Consider the following 24,548-nt stretch of genomic DNA (forward strand, 5'->3'; position numbering starts at 1 on the left):
TTAGGTTAGGCAGTCCTGGTGTTTGGCCAAGTGCTTGAAGTTGGCAGTGACCCTGGAGATCGTGTCTAATGAGATTACGATACACGGGCCTCTCACTGTTGTGGCCTCTCCCGTTGTGGAGCACAGGCTCCGGATGCGCAGGCTCAGCGGCCATGGCTCACGGGCCCAGCCACTCCGCGGCATGTGGGATCTTCCCGGACCGGGGCACGAACCCGCGTCCCCTGCATCGGCAGGCGGACTCTCAACCACTGCGCCACCAGGGAAGCCCGAGATCAGTTCTTTTTATCTTAGAGATGAAGTAATGCAAAGACTCCCATGTCATGTGGGCTGTTAGCGGTGGTGTCGGCACTCGCTGCCAGGTCCCCGACTTCACCCCAGAGGCCGTGTTTCTCGCTGCATGCTGAAAAATGCCCTGGAAGTGGGAGGCAGGAAGTTCATTGCTTCATTTCCAAAAGTCGATCACCAGGACGTTGTTGGGAGATGGGGAGAAGGATGGCGCTGATGTGTTCTCAGCTGACGTTCTGCCTACTCTGAGCTCCACTTGTCTGTTCCTCTCAAATAGACGAGAGCTGGGGAGCACTGATGGGGTGCCGCAGATTTCTTTGGAAGATGCTCTTTCCAGTCGAGAGGTTGAGGTTGCTTATATCTGCAGTGAGAGCTCCAGCCACGAGGACTACATCAGGTGGGTGTTCAAGTCCTTGCGTTGCACGGTAGTGGGGGACGATAAAAATGCCTGGGGCAGGCTGACATCTAGCAAAGGGGTCTTAATTATTGATGGGAAGAACTGCATTGGATCCATGACCTTTAAAAACTGTCAGAATTTGAACTCTCACTCTGGGTTATAAATGTATAAGGACATGAAAAATATTGTAGAGCTAATATTTATTTAGTACACCGTAACTTAAAACATTAGAAACATTAACAATTAAAATATCTTATTTCTTCGTAAAAAACTTACTGAGTGTGGTTTGAACAGTGCCTGCCTTTTTCTGGTGGTTTAACTTAGCCCCCATCTTTTCTGTGCCTTGGAGAATTGCCATAGTCCTTTCAGTTTCCAACATTTTGTCCTTTGCCCTTTCAACAACATGAAAGCTCTGAGAAGGTCTCTAGGAGTTGCTTTAATAGGAAGAGTTTCGGCCACGAGATGAGTAAGGAGATAGTGGTGGCATCAGAGTGGGGAGATCGCATTATTCGCAGAGCAGGAGATGTGAAGTGTTCCCCCGCCCCACCTTTGAATGCAGAGCCTAGAGCCCCCCAAGCATTTGATAGGACTGAGCCTGGAAGGAGAAGCCACACTCAGGACCTGGCAGTTGATAAGGCAGGGCCAGCCGCCCCCAGAATCTCAGCTTCCCTTCTGGGTCCTTACATCAAACTACAGCTGCTTCCACCATGCCATTCCCGAGTCAGCTGCCCCCTGTTTATCAGGCCCACTCTGAGTGTGGACAGAAACACCTTTCTGTGGTTCCCCTTAAACTTCTGTGGCACTAGAGGGTATGTCCTTAACAAAGTGATCATGTAATTCCCATGCTTATCAATGTTTGTTTCCGAGAATATCTAGAGAATAAAAGCCAGACTTCTGAGCACAGCTCTCTGCATCCTTTACATCAGGCTCCCAGCCACTCGTAGGACCTAGTTTTCCCTCCACTCCCTGTAGCCCACTCCCCTGCCATGCTGAAATGCTGAAATTCACACCACGTCCCAGTGGACAACGCCCCATAAACACCCAATCCCCTGCATATGCTGCTCAGAGTGAAACATCCTCATCCCCTGGCACCTGGAAAATGCCTGTTGATACTTCAAGACCCAGTTCAGAGCCTTAGTGAAATCTTTTCCGATTGCCTCAGGCACAGCTGGCTGCTGTGGGTTTTTATTTGTAGCTGTCACGTGGTAATAGGCAATTTCCCTGCTAACATGGCTGTATTTCTCCTCCAGAGTAACTGGTACATAGTAGCTGGTTGAATACGTGAGTAGACGAATGGGTGAGTGTTCAGATGGACACATGACTAGAAAGCCTTTCTCTTACCACTTAGTAGAAAATCACGTGAGATGCAGTTCATCCGCCTCCCCCTCTGGCCCTGACTCTCACCCGTGTCATGACACATTTACATGGAGACGTTTGTGCATTTATAATATTCTGTTCTCTGTCATGCAGGGCACTTAAGTGAAGTTTAATTGAAGTGCATTTTCTCTGTATTTATCCCTTTTTCCCAAAGACAGTTCCTAAACGCTGGCAAGCACGTCCTTGTGGAATATCCCATGACACTGTCTTGGGCAGCAGCTAAGGAACTGTGGGCACTGGCTGAGCAGAAAGGTGACGTATGTTCTGTGCAAAGAGCACAGACCCTCTTCCTAAGGATTCCTGCCTCTAAGATTTCTGTGGTACCATCTTTATGCCTTTAAAACTTAACCCCATGTCAGATATGTTACTGGTCCCATGGGCTCCTACACCACCACCCCACACCCCATACTGTAGGCACATAAAGGGGGCATGTGTGGCGGGCCCACAGGGCAGAGGGATGGGGGGGGATTTGCAAACGTTTGTTCAAGACTTAGCTTCTTTTACTCTAATGAAAAGTATGAATTAGCTTCCACCTATGCTAGTGTTATAGATTATATATTATTATATTTACATATTATTTTATATAATAATATATATAATTATATTTCATTTTGGTTTCATTCATGTGATAGTTGTATTGCTAATGGAAAAATGCACAGATCAGGGTAATTGATTGTCTTATGTGCATAGTTTTAGTTTTCATCGTTTCTCAAGAGGAACACTGGCATATTTATTATATGCCAGGAACTTGAAAACTCTGCTAAACACTTCATATGTTATTTTGCTTAATTCTCTTAGAAATCCTTGGAGGTAGGTATTTTCTCTAGCTCATGTATAGGAATCCATGGCTCAGAGAAGTTAAGAAATTGTGCCAGAAATGGGGCACAGCCTTTAAAAATTACATATCTCTATATTGTATACCTGTGACTTATGTAATATTGTACATCTACTATACTTGCAAAAAAATTTTTTGTGCCAGGTCACAAAGCTAGTAATACGACCACTAGATGGGAGATGGAGGTTTGGTTTCAATCTCTCTGGGCTCTGAAGTCCACGTTCATTCCTCTGAGCCATGCTGCCCTCCAGAGATTTTTCTGTTTTTATGGTAACTGGACAAGTCCCTCTACGGAGGCAATTAGAACTAACTAGAATGTTTTAGGGATTAATGGAGCTAGTTAAATGAAGTTTAAGTCAAAAACTCTCTCTGTTTCAACACTTGCTATTTTAAATCTTTAAAATATGAACAAAGTATGGTGAACAATTATAATGAAAATCACCAAAGAAAGCACCTTGTCCTTATCACCAGCGTAGACGGGTCACACTACTGAAACTCTTGATTGCCTTTCTCTAGTACTAGGCCGTGCTGCTGGAGGACAGAGCCCATCTTTCCTCTCTGTAGCCCCAGCAGCTAAAGCTAAACACCGCCCAGATAGGCCTTCAGTAGGTGTTCGTCGAATGAAAAGATGGATGAATGACTACTGAAGTGAGCAAAAGGTTGGGGAGCTCTGGGGCCATCACCTTTGTATAGTGTTTCTCATGGCACAAACGTCCCTGGACAGAGTGCAAGATGCCAGAGATTTCTTGCTAATTGCAAAGGAAAAAATGTCCTTTTACAATGAAGAGTTCTACTGTTACCATCCTAACCAAGTGATTGCTCATATGGGTAAGTATGACATCACAAGCCGTCTGGTGGGATGTGCATAGCACAAATCCTGTAACTGAGATTTTAACCAGACTTCTCACTTCACAAGAAATACAGGGATGAAGGAACAAATTAAATGACACCAAAAAAGAGTAAGTGAACTAGAATGTGGAACACTTTACAAGATAACAAACTAAGTGTCTTCAGGAAGATAATGTCCTGTGCATAGTGACTTCCTTCCAAAGAGCACAAGATGGAAAGAAGGGGAAAAAGAGTTAACTCTACACTAGAGAAACCAAACTCTACGCCTCAGCCAGATGATTGAGGTCAGTGTGAACAGTGATAAGTCATGTTAATAGGATGTACTTGTTGACTGAAAACAAGTAGACTGCCAGTTATTTCTCCAGCAAAGATGAGTTTATTCAGAATCAGCAGAGAATTACAATTCAAGGTCTGCAACCGTGGCGAGCCACATACAAATCCCTGCACAGCAAGGGCAGGGGAACACTTTTACAGGGAAAAGGAAGTTTGTGGGGGGAATAGTAAGCAAAGAGTCCATGGCTTTTCATTGGCTGAGTCCTTGCCAGGACAGAAGAGGAGTCGTCGTTTTCCTGTTGGGCTCTACTATCATCGCAGGGTATGGGAGCTCCCTGTTCTGGTCTCCCAACACTATTTAATGGAGGTTTCTGTTTATTAATGTCTTACGTACGCTTAATGTAATGTGATGAGAATGGCCCATTACTTCTGTAGTTTTCCTGTCCAAAACACATAACCCCAGTCTACCCATGAGAAAAACATCAGAAAAATCCCAGCTGAGGGGCATTCTACAAAATACCTAAACAATACTCTTCAGAACTATCAAGGTCATTAAAAAACAAGGAAATTTTGAGAAACTTTCTAACCTAAGAAGGGCCTCAGAAGACACGATGACGAAATGTAAATGAAACACAAAGAGCACATTAGGTTAAAACTATAGAAAACTGAATCAAATATGGACTTACTTTTTTAAAAATGAGAAAATATTGTTATATTGGATCCTGGTATTAGCTCCTTAAGCAAGCAGAATCTGGATGGCTTGCTTACAGATCATGAATGGCTTTGAAACAAGAGAACAGCCCTGAACACCAAGAGTGACCTTTGTTCTCTAGACAAGTATTCGTAACTCATAGAACATCCATTAAGCAGCATTAACGTACTTATCACTATGTATGAGATACTGTCCTTGATGATAGGGGATAACAAGAAGATGACCCCTGCCCTTGAGGAGCCCACAGTGTCAAATGGTCACAACTAGCAGTATTAATCTGCTGAAAGTGAACTGAAACAGTAATTATAGCAATTACGTTGTAGCACAGGAAGGAATAATCTTATTCAATTCAGCATACCTAATGTTATATCATTTTGGACGGCAAGAGTTATGGATAATTTGGGAGTGATGTCAGCAAGGTGGTGGAATAAGAAGCCTCAGAACCTCCTTCCCCACAGAGACACCAACTTAACAACAATGTATAGACCAAAATACCTTAGCAAGTACTCCAGAAATCAGTTAAGTGGTTGCAGTACCCCCAGGCAAGCACAGAGCCAAAAAGAGCTGCATTGAAGTGGGTAAGAAAATTCATTGCATTTGCTCACCATAGCCCTTCCCCCCCTTCTAATTCTTAGATTAGAAGAATCTAAGGCGGGGGGGGGGGGGGGGGGGGGGGGGGGGGGGGGGGGGGGGGGGGGGGAGGAAAGAGTGGAACATGTGTCCAATGTTCTGGCTTTTCAAGGGCTGATTTCTGTCTCTCCTGACTGGGAATGCTGAAGGAAACAGGAGTAGACATTGGATGCCAGGGTCAGGGCAGCTAAGAACGAAGCAAAGCACTGTAGTTTGTTATAGCACCAGGGAGACTGCAGTACTCTGAACAGGCGCCACAGGGAGCAAGAGATTACAGGTTCTTGAGAACAGGGGCAAACCTCTTTAACTTGGAAATTACATGTGCAAGCCCAAAGAAGATACATCTCCAGAAAAGGTTTGAGTGGCCTCCAGAATTTCTGGCCTGGCTGACTGGTGAAGGTCTTCCCCTGTACAAAGCAAGTCTATAAAGACTGGGGGAGGTGGCTGTTTTTTCAAATATTCAAATCTCAATACAGGCATATCTTGGAGATATTGCGGGTTCAGTTCCAGACCACAGCAATAAATTGAATATTACAAAGTGAGTCAGATGAATTTTTTGGTTTTCCAGTGCATATAAAAGTTATGTTTACACTGTACTATAGTCTATTAAGTGTGCAATATCATTATGTTAAAAAACAATGTACATACCTTAATTTTAAAATACTTTAGTATTAAAAAATGCTAACCATCCTCTGACAAGGCAGGGTTGTCACAAACCTTCAATTAGTAAAAAATGCAATATCTGCACAGTTCAATACAGCGAAGTGTAATAGAACGAGGTCTGCCTGTAAATGATCACAAGGAATACAAAGAAACAGGGACACACAGCCCACTCAAAGGAATGAAGTCAATCTGCAGAAACCAACCTTAAAGAAATGTAGATCCAAGAATTACCAAAATAACTGTCTAAAAGATTTTCAGTCAGCTAACGCAAAACATAGAAAAGTAAATGAAATCAGGAAAGCAGGGCATGAACAAAATGAAAATATATCAACAAAGAAATGTAAACTATACAAAAGAACCAAACAAATTCTTGAGCTGAAGAATAAAATAACTGAGTTGAAAAATTCACAAGAAGGGTCCAACAGCAAATTTGATCAAGCAGAAGAAAGAACTGGCAAACTTGAAGATGGGTCATTTGAAATTTGAGTCAAAGGAGCAAAAAAAAAAAAATAAAAATGAAGAAAAGTGAAAAAGGGACCTCCCTGGCAGTCCAGTGGTTAAGACTCCACACTTCCACTGCGGGGGCTTCAGGTTCGATCCCTGATTGGGGAAACTAAAATCCCGCATGCCACGTGGCACGGCCAAAAACAGAAAAAAATGAATAAAACTTAAGGGACTTAAAGGACACCATCAAGCAGATCATTATCATTATATGCATTATGCAAGTCAGAGAAGGAGACAAGAGAGAGAAAGGGACAGAGAGCTTATGTGAAGAGACTATGGCCGAAAACTTCCTAAATTGGGGGGAGGAAATTCAAGACAATGAACTCCAACTAGAATAAATCCAGAGACCCACACCAAGACACATTGTTATAATGACAACCTGGAATAGAAAGAAACTACCTCATCATAATAAAGGCCATGTATAAAAAGTCCACAGCTGATATCATACTAAATGGTAAAACACTGAAAGCTTTTCCTCCAAGATCAGGAAACAAGATAAGGATGACCACCTTCACCACTTCTATTCAACATAGTACTGGAAGTTGCAGCCAGAGCAGGTAGGCAAGAAAAAGAATACTAGGCACCTAAATTAGAAAGTATAATCCTCCCAAACAAAAACAAATTTTTAAAAGTTACACATAATTTGGACGTATCACTAGAGTTTAAATATTTAATGTAAAGGAGAAACATTTTAAGATATATTAAAAGCTCTCCACAGAAAGAGAAAATAAATTTATGTTGTATTGCTTCTGTTTGTAGGGGGCAGAATTATAGAGATGGAGAGCTCATCTTCATATAAGAAAGAGTTTTCTAAGAACCATAACTGTTCCGACATATTTACCCAGGATGCCATAGAAAACAGTCCCAGCACTGGTTATCATATAGCTGACTAGTGCTTGGTTAAGGGTACTTTTTGCATTTTCAAATATCAGAAATGGAATGGAAAATCATATTTTTGTTTTCATGGGCACATGTAAAATGAATCACTGTTGGCTCAGGGCAGTGCATGGCCTGCTGTTCCTCTGTTTCTTCCCAGAATCAGTGTTTCTGCAGCCCCATCTGTCACCCTGCCAATCAGATGGGATAGCTTGCCAAGTCTGACACATTTAATAACAAGTGAGACAATTTTTTCTAGCATTTGTATTAATGGCTAAACTAGTTACAAAGGAAGACCTACCTCTATGACACAAGAAGTTCTGAGAAACGTCTTACTTCTTTTACAAAAGCAGCTCTGAATAGGCCAACACCAAAGCCATTGAAGAAACTGAGTAATAATTCTGGTACTCATCTCACTAAATTAATTACCTTAAGTCCTTATCCTTTTGTAAATTGAGATATAATTTCCTTATGATAAATTCAGAGATTTTAAGTGCAGAGTTAAATGAATTTTGACAGAGTATATACCCATGTAATTATTACTCCAGCCAAGATACAGAACATTTTTATTACTCCAGAAAATTCCCTAGTGCCCCCCTTTCCTGTCGGTGACTTGTCCCCTCAGTGACATCGATTACCTACTATCGGACTTCCCTGCAGATTATCTCTCAGCTAGGATCTGAGACCGTTCCTGTATTGCTCAATCATCAGTATAAACATCATGTCACATATATGCAAGGAAAAAAAAAGCAAATGAAACAAAATGGTAACAGAGATTAGCTGGTAGAATTCTGGGCGGTTATATTTTTTTCTTTATACTCTTCCACATTTTCTCAATTTTCTTCAATGACATGAATTCATGTTTACACTTTAAAACTAAAAATAAATATAATCTTGTTTCTACCATATGATCACAACCATGAAAAATAATTCACAGCAGAATGACAAGAAAGAAGGAAATATACCAATATATCTTAGTAGTGGTTCTTTCTGGTAAATAGGATCATGGGTATTTTTATTTCTTCTAATTTTCCCCCCAAATTTAAAAACACTTATTTATTATTTCTGAGATACACAAAACACCCTATTTCAGAAGATGAGGCCAGAAATAGTTCTTTGAGAATTTCATAATATACTGCTTATGTCAGAAAGCTGCTGAAATCATGTTTGAGGAAATAAATGAGTCGAGAATTCAAGTCTATTAATTGCAAGTTACCTTTTCATTTTCTCCTTACAAGTTATATCTTATTTCATAATCCATGACTGATTCTGGCTTGCTGTCATATTTTTGGTGCTATAAGTATTTATTTGGTTTGGTTTTTTTTTTTTTTTGAAATAACCTCAAACTTATAGAAGAGTTGTGAATACAGTACAGAGAACTCTTTTTTCTTGAGAATCATTTGAGAGTAAATTGCCAACCTCATCCCCCAATAATTTCATGCATATATCCTGCAAATAAAAACAGTCTCTAGATAACCACATACAACCATCAAAATCAGGAACTGTTACCACGACACATCTTAACCAAGCTCACAAAAATCAAAGACAAAGAACTCTGAAAGCAGTGAGAGGAAGAAGACTCATCACACACAAGGGAATCCTGATAAGGCTGTGAGCAGATTCTTCAGCAGAAATCTTGCAGGCCAGGAGAGAGTAGGCTGATACATTCAATGTGCTCAAAGAAAAGTATCAAATGAGAATACTTTATCCAGGAAAATTGTTCTTCAGAAATGAAGGACAAATAAAGACTTTCCCAGACAAATAAAAGGAGAATTTATCGCCACTGGACCTGCCTGAAAGGATGTTAACTAGTAACAAGAAAATATATGAAAGTGTGAAATTCAGCACTAAATGTAAATACTGGGTTGGCCAAAATGTTCGTTCGCGTTTTCTGTAACATCTTATGGAAAAACCCAAACAAACTTTTTTGGCCAACCCAATATATAGTCAAATTTAAAATACTCTATTACTGCAATGGTGGTGTGTAGATCACTTTGAACTCTAGTAATAATAGGTTAAAAGACAAAAGTATTAAAAGTAACTATAGCTACAATATTTTGTTAATGGATACACAAGATTAAAATACATAAATTGGGACACCAATAACATAACTCGTTGGGGGGAGGCAAGTAAATATGTAGAATTTTTAAATGCAATTGAAGTTACATTACTGTCAGCTTAAAATGGACTGTTATAACTATAAGATGTATTATGAAAGCCTCATGGTACTGTTAGTACCACCAAGGAAAAAAATGATAAAGAGAGAAGAATCAAAGGATACCATGACCAAAAACCATCAACTCATAAAGAAAGACAGTGAGGGACTTCCCTGGTGGCGCAGTGGTTGAGAATCCACCTGCCAATGCAGGGAACACGGGTTCAAGCCCTGGTCCAGGAAGATCCCACATGCCACGGAGCATCTAAGCCCGTGTGCCACAACTACTGAGCTTGTGCTCTGGAGCCTGTGAGCCATAACTACTGAGCCCACATGCCACAACTACTGAAGCCCGTGCATCTAGAGCCTGTGCTCTACAACAAGAGAAGCCACCGCAATGAGAAGCCTGTGCACTGCAACAAAGAGTAGCCCCTGCGCGTCACTAGAGAAAGCCCACACGCAGCAACAAAAACCCAGTGCAGCCAAAAATAAATAATTTTTAAAAAATAAAAAGAAAGACAGTGAGAGGAAGAAAGGAACTATAAAACAATCAGAAAGCAGGTAACAAAATGGCAATAAGTTCTTACCTATCAATAATTACTCTAGATATAAATAGTTTAAATATTCCAATTAAAAGACAAAGAGTAGCTCAGTTCATAAATAAGACTCAACTATATGCTGCCTACAAAAGACTCACGCTTTAAGGACACTCATAGGCCAAAAGTGGAGGGATGAAAAAACATTCCATGTGGATGGAAAAATACTCTGTGCAAATGGAAACCAAAGGAGAGCAGGTGTAGCATATCACACAAAACAGACTTAAAGTCAAAAGCTGTAACAAGAGAAAAAGAAGGTCATTATATAATAAAGGGATCAATTCCTTCAGAGGATATAAAAATTGTAAATATGTATGTTCCCAATATGGGAGTACTTAAACAGATCTGAAGATAAAAATAGGCAGCAATGCAATAATAGTAGGGGACTTCAATGCCCTGCTCTCAACAGTGGATAAACTATCCAGACAGAAATACATTATGAACTAATGAATTTGAACTACACTTTAGACCAAGTTGCCTTACAGACGTATACAGAACATTCCAACCAATAGCAACAGAACACACATTCTTCTCAAATGCACATGGAACATTCTCCAGGACGCATCATATGTTAGGTCAGAAAACAAATTTAATAAGATTAAAATCTTATTAAGTATTTTTTCTGACTACATAGTATAAAATTAGAAGTCAATAATGGGAGGAAAGCTGGAAAATTCACCTATATATGGATTAAACAACACATTCTGAAAAAAACAATGGATCAAGGGTAAATGTTTTAAAATTTTTGAGGTGAATGAAAATAGAAACACAAATACAGAAATTGATGGGATTCAGCAAAAGCATTTCTAAGAGAGTAGTTTACAGTGATAAACACCTACATTAAGAAAAAAGAAAGAACTCAAACAACCTAACTTTACGTCTCAAGGAAATAGAAAACGAAGAACAAACTTAGTTGATGGGGAGAAATAATAAAGATTAGAGCAGAAATAGAGACTAGAAAGACAGTAGAAAAGATCAATGAAACTAAGTTGGCTTTTTGAAAAGATAAAATTGACAAATCTTCAGCTAGACTTACCAAGAAATAAGGGAAATGACTCAAATTAATAAAATTATAAATGAGGGAGGAGACATTGTAACTGATACCACAGAAATACAAAGAACCATAAGAGACTATGAACAATTTATGCCAACAGATTAGATAATTTAGGAGAAATGGATAAATTCCTAGAAACACACAACTTACCATGACTGAATCATGAAGTAAAAGAAAAACTGAGCAGACCAATAACAATCAAGGGGATTAGGAGATCGAATAAGTCATCAAAAACCTCCAAACATATAAAATCCAGATGGCTTCACAGATGAATTCTACCAAACATTTAAAGAAGAATTAATAACAATCCTTCTCAAACTCTTTCAAAAACTTGAAGAGGAAGGAACACTTTATAACCCATTTTATGAGGCCAACATTACCCTGATACCAAGCCAAACAAAGACACTACAAGAAAAGAAAATTACAGGCTGCTATCCATGATGAACATAGATGGAAAAATCTGCATTAAATTCAAGAGCACGTTAAAAGGATCATACACTATGATCTAGTGGGATTCGTCCCTGGGTTGCAAAGATGGCTCAACATATGTAAATCAATAAATGTGATATACTACATTAACAAAATGAAAGATAAATATATGATCATCTCAATAGATGCAGAAAAAGCACTTGACAGAGTTCAACATCCATTTGTGATAAAATCTCTCAACAGATTAGGTGTAGAAGGAATGTTTCTCAACATAACAAAGATGATACAGAGAACCCCACAACTAACATCATAATCAATAGTGAAAAGTTAAGAGCCTCTTCTGTGAAATCAGGAACAAGACAAGGATGCCCATAATTACCACTGTGTGCTATTTAACATAGTAAACTGTAAGCTGAAGCCAGAGTAATTAGGCAAGAATAATAAATAAAAGGCATCCAAATTAGAAAGAAAATTAAAATTGTCTTTTTGCAGGTGACATGATCTTATATGTAGAAAACCCTGAAGACTCCACTGAAAATTGTTAGAACTAATAAATTCAGTTAAGTTACAGAATACAAAATTACCATACAGAAATCAGTTGCATTTGTATATACCAACAACAAAGTATCTGAAAGAGAAATTAAGAAAGAAATCTCATTTACAGTACCATCAAAAGCAATAAAATACTTAGGAACAAATTTAACAAAGGAGGTGAAAGACATGTACACTGAAAACTATAAGACATTGATGAAAGAGATTCAGGAAGACATGAATAATGGATAGATACCCTGTGTTCTTGAATTGGAAGGACTGGTATTGTTAAAATGTCCATACTACCCAAAGCAATCTACAGATTCAGTGTAGTCCATATCAAAATTCCAATGGCATTTTACACAGAAACAGAAAAAACTACCCCAAAATTTGTATGGAACCACAAAAGACTTTAAATTAAAAAAAGCATTCCTGAGATGAAAAACAAAGCTAGAGGCATCACACCACCTGATTTCAACCTATATTACAAAGCTGTAGTAATCCAAACAGTGTGGTACTGACATAAAAACAGGCACATAGATCATTGGAACAGAATAAAGAGCAGGGCATAAACCTATGCATATATAATCTGCTGATTTTTGACACCAGGAACACACAGTGGGAAAAGGATAGTCTTCAATCAGTGGTTCTGGGAAAACTGGATGGCCACATGCAAAAGAATGAAACTGGACCCCTGTCTTACACCATTCACAAAAATGATCTTGAGATGTATCAAGGACAAATAGAGCTGTTCAAAAAAAAAGGGACTTACCTGAAACTGTAAAACTCTTAGAAGAAAACACAGGGAAAAATTCTTGACATTGGTCTTGGCAGTGATTTCTTGGGTAAGACACCAAGCATACAGGAAATGAAAGCTGAAATAAACAAATAGGTCTGCATCAAACTAAAGAGCCTCCACATGGCAAAGGAAACAATCAATAAATTGATACTTTACAGAAGAGGGAAAGTATTTGCAAGCTGTATATCTGATTAGGGGTTAATATCCGAAGTATAAAGAACTCAGAAAACTAATAGCCAAAAAGCAAATACTCCCATTAGAAAATGGGTAGAGGAACTGAATACACATATTTCCAAAGAAGACATTCAGATGGCCAACAGATATATGAAAAGTTGCTCAACATCATTAATCATCAGGGAAATGCAGATCACAACCACGAGACACCACCTCACACCTGTTAGAATTGGCTGTCATCAAAAAGACGAGAGACAAGTGTTGGCGAGGATACGGAGAAAAGAGAACTCTGGTGCACTGTTGGTGAGAATATCAGTTGGTGCAGACACTATGGAAAAGACTGGTGGGTCTTCAAAAAGTTAAAAATAGGACTATCACGTGATTCAGCAGTCCCACTCCTGGGTATATACCCCAGACACTATGGAAAAGACTGGTGGGTCTTCAAAAAGTTAAAAATAGGACTATCACGTGATTCAGCAGTCCCACTCCTGGGTATATACCCAGAGGAATTGAAATCAGTAGATTGAAGAGATACATGTACACCCATTCTCATCACAGCATTATGCACAGTAACCAAGAGATGGAGACAACCTAAATGTTCTAACAGAGATGAAAAGGATAACGAAAAGTGTGGCTTATATATACAGTGGAATATTATTCAGCCGTGAGAGAAGAAACCCTGCCATTTGCTACAACATGAATGAAGCTGGAGGGCATTATGCTAAGTGAAATAAGTCAGAGAAATACAAATACTGTATGGTTTCACTTAGAGCGGAATCTAAAAAGAAAAAAAAAAAGCCTGTTTCATAGAAACAGAGATTTGAATGGCAGTTGCCTTGGGCTGGGGGAAGGGGAAATAGGGCAATATAGATCAAAGGGTACAAATTTTCAATTATTAGAAGTTCCGAGGATCTAATGTACAACACGGTTGTTATAGTTAATAATATGGAATTGTATACTTGAAAGTTGCTGAGTAGGCCTTAAGCATTCTTATCACACACACACAGTGAACTGTCAGGTGATGGATGTGTTAAGTGTCTTGACCTTGATGATCATTCCACGATGCATATGGACGTCAAAACAGCACATTGTACACTTTAAAGATATAGTTATATCTGTCCATTACCCATCAATTTTATTTTTAAATAACTTTTTCATAAAATTCATTAGGATTTTGATAAAAGTGGAAATAAATGTGTGTGTTCAATCAGCCATCTTGAATCCAAAGCATGGACATAGCATTTTTGAGCAAATTAAAAAAATTTTTTTTAATATATATTCTTTTTATCAAAGTATAGTTGATTTACAATGTTCTGTTTCAGTTGTACAGCCAAGTGATTCAGTTATACATACATTCTCAATTTTTAAAAATGAAAAAAATACGAGGAAATTAACAGGATTTAGGATGACTGCCTTTTTTTTTTTTTTTTTTAAACCCCATCCTTGTCCTGACAGGGAAAGTCTTGCATGAGGAGCACGTTGAACTCTTGATGGAGGAGTTTGCATTCCTGAAAAAAGAAGTGGTGGGGAAGGACCTGCTGAAAGGGTCGCTCCTCTTCACAGGTCAGCCCTTGGTGGGATCACAGGTCATATGTAACTGGTGAGGCTGGTGGAGGGTTACTGGGTTCTGAGCTCTCTAGGACGTGAGCTTGGATTCATTTCTGCTAAAGACGTTCTGACTGCCCATTTAATTTTCCCACGCACCCACAGACAATAAAAATAATCTATTTTTCTTCCTCAAATGAGATCTGATTGCTCAGTGGGCCTTGGGGAAGACGCGTTAGAAATCTCAAGCACATTTATGCTTTTGGCCCTATCGATTAGGTAGAATTTTCTCTCATGAAATCTTGATGAGTTGGAGATTATTTTTCCACAGGAGGTTAAAAATGAAAGCTCTCTTTGCTAAAGGACCGAGAAGGTTCTTGGAGAAGAGAACATGTTTATACTTCTCTGTGGAGCAAATAGAATATGCATAGACCCTTTCTTCCTCCAACATTTATCAGGACATTGGCTGTGGCCAAGATATTTGATCTACTATATATTCAGCTGTTTACTTTATGTTCGTCATTCTTTGAGCACCTCCATTAGCAGAAGGAAATGAACAGCCTGGAGCCTCAAGGTCTGCAGTCTCCTTTGGGTGGACTCCTTGGATTTGTCTCCACCCTAAGGCATCTGGGCCACCTTTCCTGAGGGCTTTCTTTACAGAAACAAAACGGACATTGTCAAGTGGTAAAACCATTCATCTGTTCGTGAGTTTCCAGAAAATATACAGTAGTGGAATCTCATTTCAAAAATCCATTTTCAGGGACTTCCCTGGCGGTACAAAGGTTAGGACTCCGAGTTTCCACTGTGGTGGAGGCATGGGCTCAACCCCTGGCTGGGGAACTAAGATCCTGCATGCCGTGCGGTGCAGCCAAAAAAAAAAAAAAAATAGAATGGCACAAAATCCATCTTCATCCTTTAAAATGATGATATAATGAGAGTTGTGGAGACGATAATAACCGTTAATCCGCACAAGGAACTGGGCTAAGTATGTGACATTATTTCATGTTAATTCATATGATAATCCTAGAAAGTGGGTATTTATTACCCCCATTATACAGATTTTTTTTAATGAAGCTCAGAGAAGTGAGTAGCTTCACAAAGTTGACCCAACAGTTATGTGGCGGAGGCAGACAGATTGGAGCTCAGACTTGTAGCAGCTGTTCAGTCCTCTGCAAAGAACAGGAGCAGACAGGAACCAGCCCAGAGGGAGCTGCCTTTCCTTTGTAAGTTTCATACTTAGGTCCTAGTGATTTGAAACCATGTTGTCTATGAAACTTACAATCTTTGTTTTATCTTTTTATTTACTTTGCTTGTTTTCTTTAGAACATACTCATAATCATTAGTTGTTTTAAGTCAATATCAAAGTTTTAAGAAATCTTTGAAGAGCAGTGTAACAGACATGAAGTCTTATAAATCTAGGTTATGTTTAAAATTTAGGCTGGGATGAGAGGGGAGCAGTATCTTGACCGGATTTCTTGTACAGATACTCGTTGCAATATACTGTTGTACACGAGATTATGAAGACTGAGGAACACATAAGGCTGTATCAGTTTTCTTGATATTGACTACTTTATAGGAATTACTGTTTTCTCCACAGCTATCAATTCCTTCACTCCCTTATCACTTACACAGACAGTTATATGGTATTTATAGGAATATAGGCTTGAGGGACTAAAATACGTTCATTCTTTTACTTCTTTAAGTCACAAACTGAAGGGGATATATGTTTACATATATGTGTGTGTGTGCATATATACACACACACACGTTAGAAGCCTAAAACATTTTTATTACCCTGGGGGCCAGATGGACTGCAATTTCCAGTGAAATATTTTATTTTACCAACAAAGTGAATTTAAGAAACAGGAAAAAAGGGAGACGTTTTTATGAAAGTCTCCATCAGAATTAGTCATCTTGCACAGCCCCGTCACAAGGTAGGTTGTGTGTCCTGATCACCCAGCCGCATCTGTTCGCTCCCTGTCACATCCCCCACCCCCCCCAGCTGTCCGCCCTGCCCCTCCAGTCCCCGCCATGTCTGTGATTCCCCACAGCTAGCCCGCTGGAAGAAGAACGGTTTGGCTTCCCTGCATTCAGCGGCATCTCTCGCCTGACCTGGCTGGTCTCCCTCTTTGGGGAGCTTTCTCTCGTGTCCGCCACTTTGGAAGAGAGAAAAGAAGATCAGTATATGAAGATGACCGTGTGCTTGGAGACGGAGAACAAAAGGTAGGTCATGAGAAGCAACATAAGGACATCCTCGTGTGTTCACAAGGGAGAACGTGGGGGACCCAGGGGCCTAGACCCGCACCTTCGACTCCAGAAGGGCCGTCTGCTTATGCCAGTGGAACAGGTGCTGGGATTTCACTTATGCTGCCTCATGCCATCCTCCCAGCAGCCCCGTAAGGTTAAGAGAAGCTTACAGATTTGAGCAGGTTGTCTAAGCCACACAAGTGAGCAGTATCCAGTTCTATGACCTGAATTGTTTCCAACATTTTATGGTGAAAGATGCAGGCATTGGTAAGTTGAAAGAATTTTGCAGTGAGCATCCATCCAGCTACCTAGATCCTGCCGTTAACATTGTACTCTGCTGGCTTATCACACGCCCAGCTATTTCTCAGCTTTATCACCACATCATACGTCATAATGTTGCCAAAACGTTGATTCTTTCTTTTTCATACCAAGTCTTTTTTTTAATTATTTAAAAATGTTCAAGAGACTTTAAAATGGCCCAGAGACCCAAAGATGTTCGTGTCAGAGATCACACTGAGGTGGGGTCTGTTGGTTCCTCCATTGCTAAAGCCTCTGTGTGATCCTGGATCATGACACACCCTGATAATTCTTCTAGGTGGGTAATGGTGATACCCTGATTCCCAGCATCTTCCGTAAGTGGCCATCAGTCCCCTAATGATGAAAAATGCAATCCCAGAAATAATACGCTTGCAGATTCTACTTGAACATCTTTCCAGTATTATTTTTCGAAACCAAGTCCTCTACTGATCCATCTGGGAGGCTGAGATAATGATGAGTCCCGTCTGACAGTAAATGTAGATCTTTCACCAGCAAACACCCTTCAAGATAAAATGCCTCATACCAAAGTCTTTCTAAACATAAGGAGCCTCTGTAAGTCATTTGCCCAGTTTCTTAAGTTACAGCTGCCTTCCAACAACCTAGTGGAACAGAGCAGAACCTCAGCAGAGGATGGGGAGGAGGGCAGACATGACCTTGAAAGGTCACAATAAAAGGACCGGCAAGACCAGAATCACTGCTTGAATCCCGGTTGTACTAGTATTTGCTAACGTTTCCTGAGTTCCTACCATGTGCCAGGGCCTAGTCCTTTTATAAGGATTTTCTCATATAATCTTTATACCAACTCTCCGGAGTGGGCGTTATTATGATTATTATGATGATCACCTAGGAAACCATGAGGCTCAGAGAGGTTAAGAAACTTGCTAAGGGCACACAGCTAACAAGTGATTGTGTGCGAATCGCGCTCAGGCAGCCTGTCTCTGGTCCCCAGATGGTCACACCTCCACAGAAATGCACAGGAAGGGCACGAGAAGGGAATCGTACTGAAAACATGCCAGGCCTTGTCTTTAATTCGTCCTGTAGTCCTCACCTGTCCACGAGGTTGGGTGTCATTAGCCTCAGGTCCCAGATTATCCAGGAAAACCCAGTGCAGTTTACTCCCAAGCCCGTGTTCTTCCCATTTTACCAGCAGTTTTCAAACTTTGTAAAAAAAAAAAAAAAAAAAAAAAAAAAAAAGCATTAGAACACCTTTTCAACCCAAATCTATATAGAAGAGGTACACGTTTCAGGCCTCCTGTTGAAGCCAGTTGGTAGGAGTGGTGCCAGAGCCAGGCGTGCCCTACCCCCCATGCCCTCGCCCTCCAGGGCAAATACTTTAAGTTTTTAGGACCACAAGATGAGGAAGTTATTCTGTCCACATCTCTCCTGATGGCTCCCCTTTTACGTACTTCAGATCTTTTCCTCTTAAACACTCACCCCACACTCTAATGTAGGTCTGGGTGAGCTGATTGGCTGAAGGGGAGGCCCTTACCCAGGTTGGAGGTACCCCTGAGCTTCCTACAGCACCCAAAACAATCTTAAGTGACCTGCTTGGGCCCCTTTCTTGCAACTCCGCACGCACACCGTTAGCCGTATTATGGCCTGTGCCTCTAGAGGCGGAGAACAAACCAACCAAAGGTAGTTCCCCTTCGTTCCTTAGCCACGCTGATCTAGCCTGCCCACGCCGGGCCTGCCCCACTGCAGCCCACGGGGAGAGGAAGAGGGAATCCGAGGAATGGAGACGAGAAGGCCAGGGACCCTGATGCCTGCCCGGCATTGAACCCTTTCCCTATTCGCCCTGAAAACTCCATTACTTGGCATGGCAGCCCAACCAGATTGCCTGTCCTTGACCCCGGCTCTCCCTGTAGTATAAGAAGAAGGAGGGGAAAGCAAAGAGAAGTAGCCAGAGCAAGTCCTCTCATTCCTGAGACTTCGTTCCCAGAAGAAGGAAAACTCTATATGTGTATATGTGTAAAGAGGTTGAATGGAGGTTATCCATATTAAAGTTGGGAAGAGCTTGAACATTTGGCAATAATGAAATATTGAATGAATTATATAATCAGTTGTCCCCATGATATGCAGCTAAAAATAATAGCAGTATCTGTAGGATCATAAATATTTTTAAATAAACATAATTAAAAGTTATATTTTAGGATTTATATTCCATATACATATAGGCAAATATTTGAAAGGATTGTCTCAAACTGAAGATTATTTAGGCAAAATTATGGATTTTTTTCCATTGAAAGTCCTTAAATCAGTGCTGTATTGTTTTTAGAATATATTTTTGAAGAGCAGATTTTATATTTTTCCTGTCACATTATTCAGTGAAGCTTCTAACTTTAGATCGAATCTGCTTAGGTTTCTCTTTTTCATTAAGCAGATAACACAGCTTTTATCTAAAGACAGAAAAGATAAATCCAGAAAAAGAAGAAACTTTAGAAGAGCAGGGTCTGTGCTATTTGAATTGTAGATTTTTGTGAGTACTGACCTTGGCCTGAGGGGCAAATGTGAAATGGAAACGTGCTTTGTGAGTGGGCTGGCAGCATCTGGTCTTGGCATGTGCCTGGAGTCATAGACCTCTTGGAAAATGTGATGAAAGAGCGCTAAGAATTCTTTCCCATAAAAACGCACATACACTTGGAAACAACAGTTTGCACAGGATCTCAGGTCTGGATCCTCCAGAAGGATCCGGTGAGATTCAGGGTAAAAACTCCTAAATAACAAACTGATACACCAGAATCTTTGAACTCCCCTGCCTGGTGGCAAAATTGAACAAAGGACCTTTGGGCAGTAAAGTTGCCAACAGTCACCCGTGGCGTCTGGGAGGCTGGTGGAGGTTGGGATGCAGCAGCTGCAGGGAAAACGGGCACAAAACGAGGACCTGGCACTGGGCACTCAGGTGCCAGCCCGCATCCGCGCGCCCCTGTGAAACTAATCCTGGGCCTCTTGCTTCCACAGCCCGTTGACGTGGACTGAAGAGAAGGCGCCTGGCCTAAAGCGAAACAGACATTTAAGCTTCCATTTCAAGTCTGGGTCCCTGGAGAATATGCCCAACGTAGGCGTCAATAAGAATATTTTCCTGAAGGATCAAAATATATTTGTCCAGAAACTCCTGGGCCAGTTCTCTGGAGAGGAGCTGGCTGCCGAGAAGAAACGTATCCTGCACTGCCTATGGCTGGCGGGAGAGATCCAGAAACACTGCCGCCTGAAGAAGTGAAGGGAGGGGGCAACATGGCCTTGCCCAGACGAGACCTGAGCCTGATTTTTATCAAGAGTTGACCTTCATCTCTGTTCTTACCATTAAACGTGTCTTGGGTAAACAGGATTCGCTTATTGTCACGAGCCGTGTTGGGAGTGATACTTGGGCAGGGGCACACGTGGTAGGGATGAAAAAAGAACCACCCTTGGTGGAGTGGCACGGGAAGCTTCAGATGTCCAGTTTCATTCATTCTTCCCAACGGCCCTGTCGGATGAGTATTATTACCAGGCTTGTTTTCCTTAGTGTATTGAAAAAATCTTGTTTGAAGTTACCCAGCTAGTAAATGGCAGAACCAGCCTTTAAACCCCACTCGTGCGCTAAATCACTGCAAAACAGTGCCTGGAAGCCTCCTTCCTGCCGCCTTAAGGAATTTTATTTCCCCCTCCACAGACTCTCACTGGACGACGGTGCCCGGTGCTGGGGATCCTAAAAACATAGCCGCTGCCCTCAGTAACTCACAGTGTCAGAAGGGAAGCAAGTCACACAAACTGGTCACTGTAACGTTGGAGGTTCAGGCTGTCCCTGGCCATCCGGAGAAGGGTTCAGGGAAGATGTGCAAACCAGGTCCTGATGATGAAGAGATAGCTGTGTGAAGGTCAAAGAAGGGCTTCCCTGGCAGAGGGGCAGTATGAACAGAGAGAAGTAAGAAGCAGCCTGGCCAGTGCCCTGGGACAGTGTCGCTGAAGCACTGGGTCTGGAGTGGGGAGTCCCAGAGAGGCAGATCTGACGGTGGGGGGCCTTGAAGGCCAGGTGAAGAGCTGGGATGTTGTTTATCAGGCTGTGCAGAGGCACCAAAGGGTGTTGTTTAACGTGCCGGGGGCGTGGGGTGCGTGGTCATGTTTCTGATTTAGGTAGAGCACTCAGAAGGCTACCTGGAGAGGAGACCAGAGACCCAGGAGACAGCCAGGGAAGCCACCTGTGTTTGCACTTGGGGTCTTGTGCTTGTCTGGACTCGTGGCTCATGTCTGGTCCAATCTGCTTGAGTCCCAGGAAGCTGCCCTTTCGTTTCACTGGTGGTCCTGTTGCATCTTCTTCTGAGCTTGGGTTAGATTTCTTGCTTCTGTAAATGTCTCCCTCTTGGTTTTTTCCCTGCTCCCCACTTGCTATTATGAGCCCTAACTAGTTTGGAAACCATGAGATGGAGGCAAACTCCGTTCTCTACCTCTGTTTCTATTATTCCATCCCCAGAGTACCTCCTGGTAAAGCAGGCAAGTATATTAAACCTGAAAAAAATCCATAAGGTTATTCTTTCATTCGTCATGTAAAATAATTTGTAATAAATATTGGTCCATTCGTTCTCTTGTTTTATTATCACATCAAGTGTCCCTCAAGGCCAGGAAATATTGTATGCTCTATGTTTTTGTATGTTCCACAGTATCCAGCATGAGATAAATGTTACATATTCAATGATTAAAATAGAGTGCAATAGTCTCTCCCATTTGGGCTTGATAACTGCTGTTTCAAAATATTGGCCCTATTTGATATTAGAAGCAGGGTGGGGCTTCCCTGGTGGTGTCTTGGTTAAGAAGTTCGATCCCTGGCCTGGGAAGATCCCACATGCCGCGGAGCAACTAAGCCCGTGCACCACAACTACTGAGCCTGCGCTCTAGAGCCCATGAGCCACAACTACTGAGCCTGCGAGCCACAACTACTGAGCCCATGAGCCACAACTACTGAAGCCTGCGCATCTAGAGCCCGTGCTCCGCAACAAGAGAAGCCACCACAATGAGAAGCCCGCGCACCGCGACAAAGAGTAGCCCCCACTTGCCGCAACTGGAGAAAGCCCGCGTGCAGCAACATAGCCAAAAATAAATAAAATAAATTAATTTTTTTAAAATGTAGGGTGGATGTCAAAGAAAACCAGAACTGGACAGTCAAGTGGTATAAGCAGATTTTATTCAGGACAACTGCAAAAGGGGAAGAGAGACCTTGGTATAGGACTGGGCTCAGTTCTGCACACAGCATGGCCCGTGGCAATTCATAGCCGAGGAGAGGGCTTAGGGGTCGGTGGATGGAAAATTACTGAGGGGAAACATCAGGGGTGAGGGGGATTCTGGCTACACCGACTTGACGAGATTCTTGCTGAAGGCAGCTGGCACGATTAGACACCAAGGTGTGAGGGATGAGGAACTTGATCAGATACTGAGGGACTTAGAAGTTTTGCTAAAACTGGGTGATGCAAAGACAGATGGGGAAGCCCAAAGGTCGAGGCCTAGCTGAGCGCAGGGCTCAGAGAAGCCAGACTAAATGTGGTCCGGGAGAGAGTCTTCGTCACGGGCTGTGGGATTACTAATTGACACTGTTAACTGCTCACCTCAAGCCTGTTTTCTGTTTGGTCAAGAGATCCAAAATGAAAACATTAAGTTTACTAATTCGTAGGAATTGCAAAGGGAGAAGGAAGAGGAGACGGGAGAAAACAGCTGGGAGAGAAGAGGGAGCAGAAGCCTCTTCCTCTTCTGCTTACAGCTGCCCTCACCTTCCTCTGGGGCAGCTGGAAGCATCCTGGCTGACCCCCCACTGACAAGTTTCCCAAATACTCCTTCCTCTGAAGGCCACGCCCCACCCCTAATCACAACTTTTCAAAGGAGCCACGAGTAGAATCGGAAAATACAACAAACTAGTGAATATAACAAAAGAAGCAGACTCACAGGTATAGAGAACAAACTAGGGAATTCCCTGGCAGTCCAGTGGTTAGGACTCCACACTTTCACTGTGTAGGGCCCAGGTTCAATCCCTGCTCGGGGAACCAAGATCCCAGCAAGACTCAAGTCCCGGCCAAAAAAAAAAAAAGTGGTGGGATTTCCCTGGAGGCACAGTGGATAGGACTCCACGCTCCCAATGCAGGGGGCCCGGGTTCGATCCCTGGTCAGGGAACTAGAGTCCACGTGCATGCTGCAACTAAGAGTTCACATGCTGCAACTAAGGAGCCGGCAAGCCGCAATAAGGAGCCCACCTGCTACAACTAAGGAGCTGGCAAGCCACAACTAACTAAATAAGAATTAAAAAAAAAACTAAATAATTAAAAAAAAAAACTAGTGGTAACCAGTGGTAAGGGGAGGGGCTGGAAGTATGGGGGAGGGGGAGGTACAAACTATTGGGTGTAAGTAGGCTCAAGGAGTATTGTACAAATGGAATATAGCCAATATTTTTTAATAGATGTACATGGAAAGTAGCTTTTAAAGTATAAAAATTAGGAATTATTTTTAAAATAAACTAAAAAGATAAAACTACGATATATTCCTACAAAAAAAAAAAAAGCCACAGCTATCCCTGAGCCGTTTAGTCAAAGTACCCAAAAGATGGTGACCCTCCTTTGCTCCCTTGCCTTAAGGCTACCTGGACTTCCTTGGAAGGTCTAGTGAGAAGACGTTTTGAGGGCTAAGATTTCAGAACAAAGTAGGCTTTCTGTTCAACTTGAAGGAAAAAGCCCTCTCTCCCACTGTACTACTACTCGGAAGTGTTGGGGTCCCTCTAGGAGGAAGGTAACTTACATAGTGCCCTTGACCCCTCTCGGCCCTTCACCTACTTCTCCCGTAGTAACCTGCCCTAGAAAGCTGCAGGAGAGATGAGGCAGCGAAGTCCAGCAGAGCCCAGCCACCCCCCAATGCACTTGAGTTCTCCGCTTGCCTACACGAAGGTGGCTGGGATAGAAACTTCCTTTGCAATGGGGTGGCCTGCAGCTTTGAAGAAGAATTAAGTTACTCTGAGAGGACAGATTAGCAAACCTCTTTGGCTGTAGATCCCAACCACATTCCCCAATCAGCTTTATTGGAATAAAACTGATTCTCTTTTTGAAAAAAGCTCATCTCTCACCTGCATCTATAGCTTAATTGGTCCCCAAAATTGAGGAGAAAAGGGAAATGTTTCTTGCTGAAATCCCAGCAATGCGTGATTGCCTTATGGTCTTCTGCCTGAAGGAATCGAGTGGAAAAAATAATAATAATAATATTTTAGCCAATGACACTAGATTTCTTCAAGAGAAAGCTATTTGGGGGGAAATTCCTTGATAAGCCCGTGCACTAGTAGTGGTGACGTTGGAG

At 41.7% G+C, this 24,548-nt stretch overlaps 1 protein-coding gene across 3 annotated transcripts in view; it reads left to right on the plus strand.

Moving 5' to 3' along the window:
• BLVRA (biliverdin reductase A) overlaps nucleotides 1-20,571 on the plus strand; it is a 56,340-nt gene extending 35,769 nt beyond the window's left edge. For all 3 annotated transcript variants that reach the window (XM_032643280.1, XM_032643279.1, XM_032643278.1), the window contains 5 exons: nucleotides 563-682; nucleotides 2,214-2,311; nucleotides 14,595-14,702; nucleotides 16,736-16,907; nucleotides 20,208-20,571. In XM_032643280.1, coding sequence (XP_032499171.1) covers nucleotides 563-682; nucleotides 2,214-2,311; nucleotides 14,595-14,702; nucleotides 16,736-16,907; nucleotides 20,208-20,466 — 757 coding nt within the window. In that variant the 3' untranslated portion in view covers nucleotides 20,467-20,571. The remainder of the gene's footprint in view (nucleotides 1-562; nucleotides 683-2,213; nucleotides 2,312-14,594; nucleotides 14,703-16,735; nucleotides 16,908-20,207) is intronic.
• Nucleotides 20,572-24,548: the final 3,977 nt, after the last annotated feature.

Source organism: Phocoena sinus, chromosome 9 (assembly GCF_008692025.1).
Source record: "Phocoena sinus isolate mPhoSin1 chromosome 9, mPhoSin1.pri, whole genome shotgun sequence".
Classification (NCBI taxonomy): Eukaryota; Metazoa; Chordata; class Mammalia; order Artiodactyla; family Phocoenidae; genus Phocoena; species Phocoena sinus.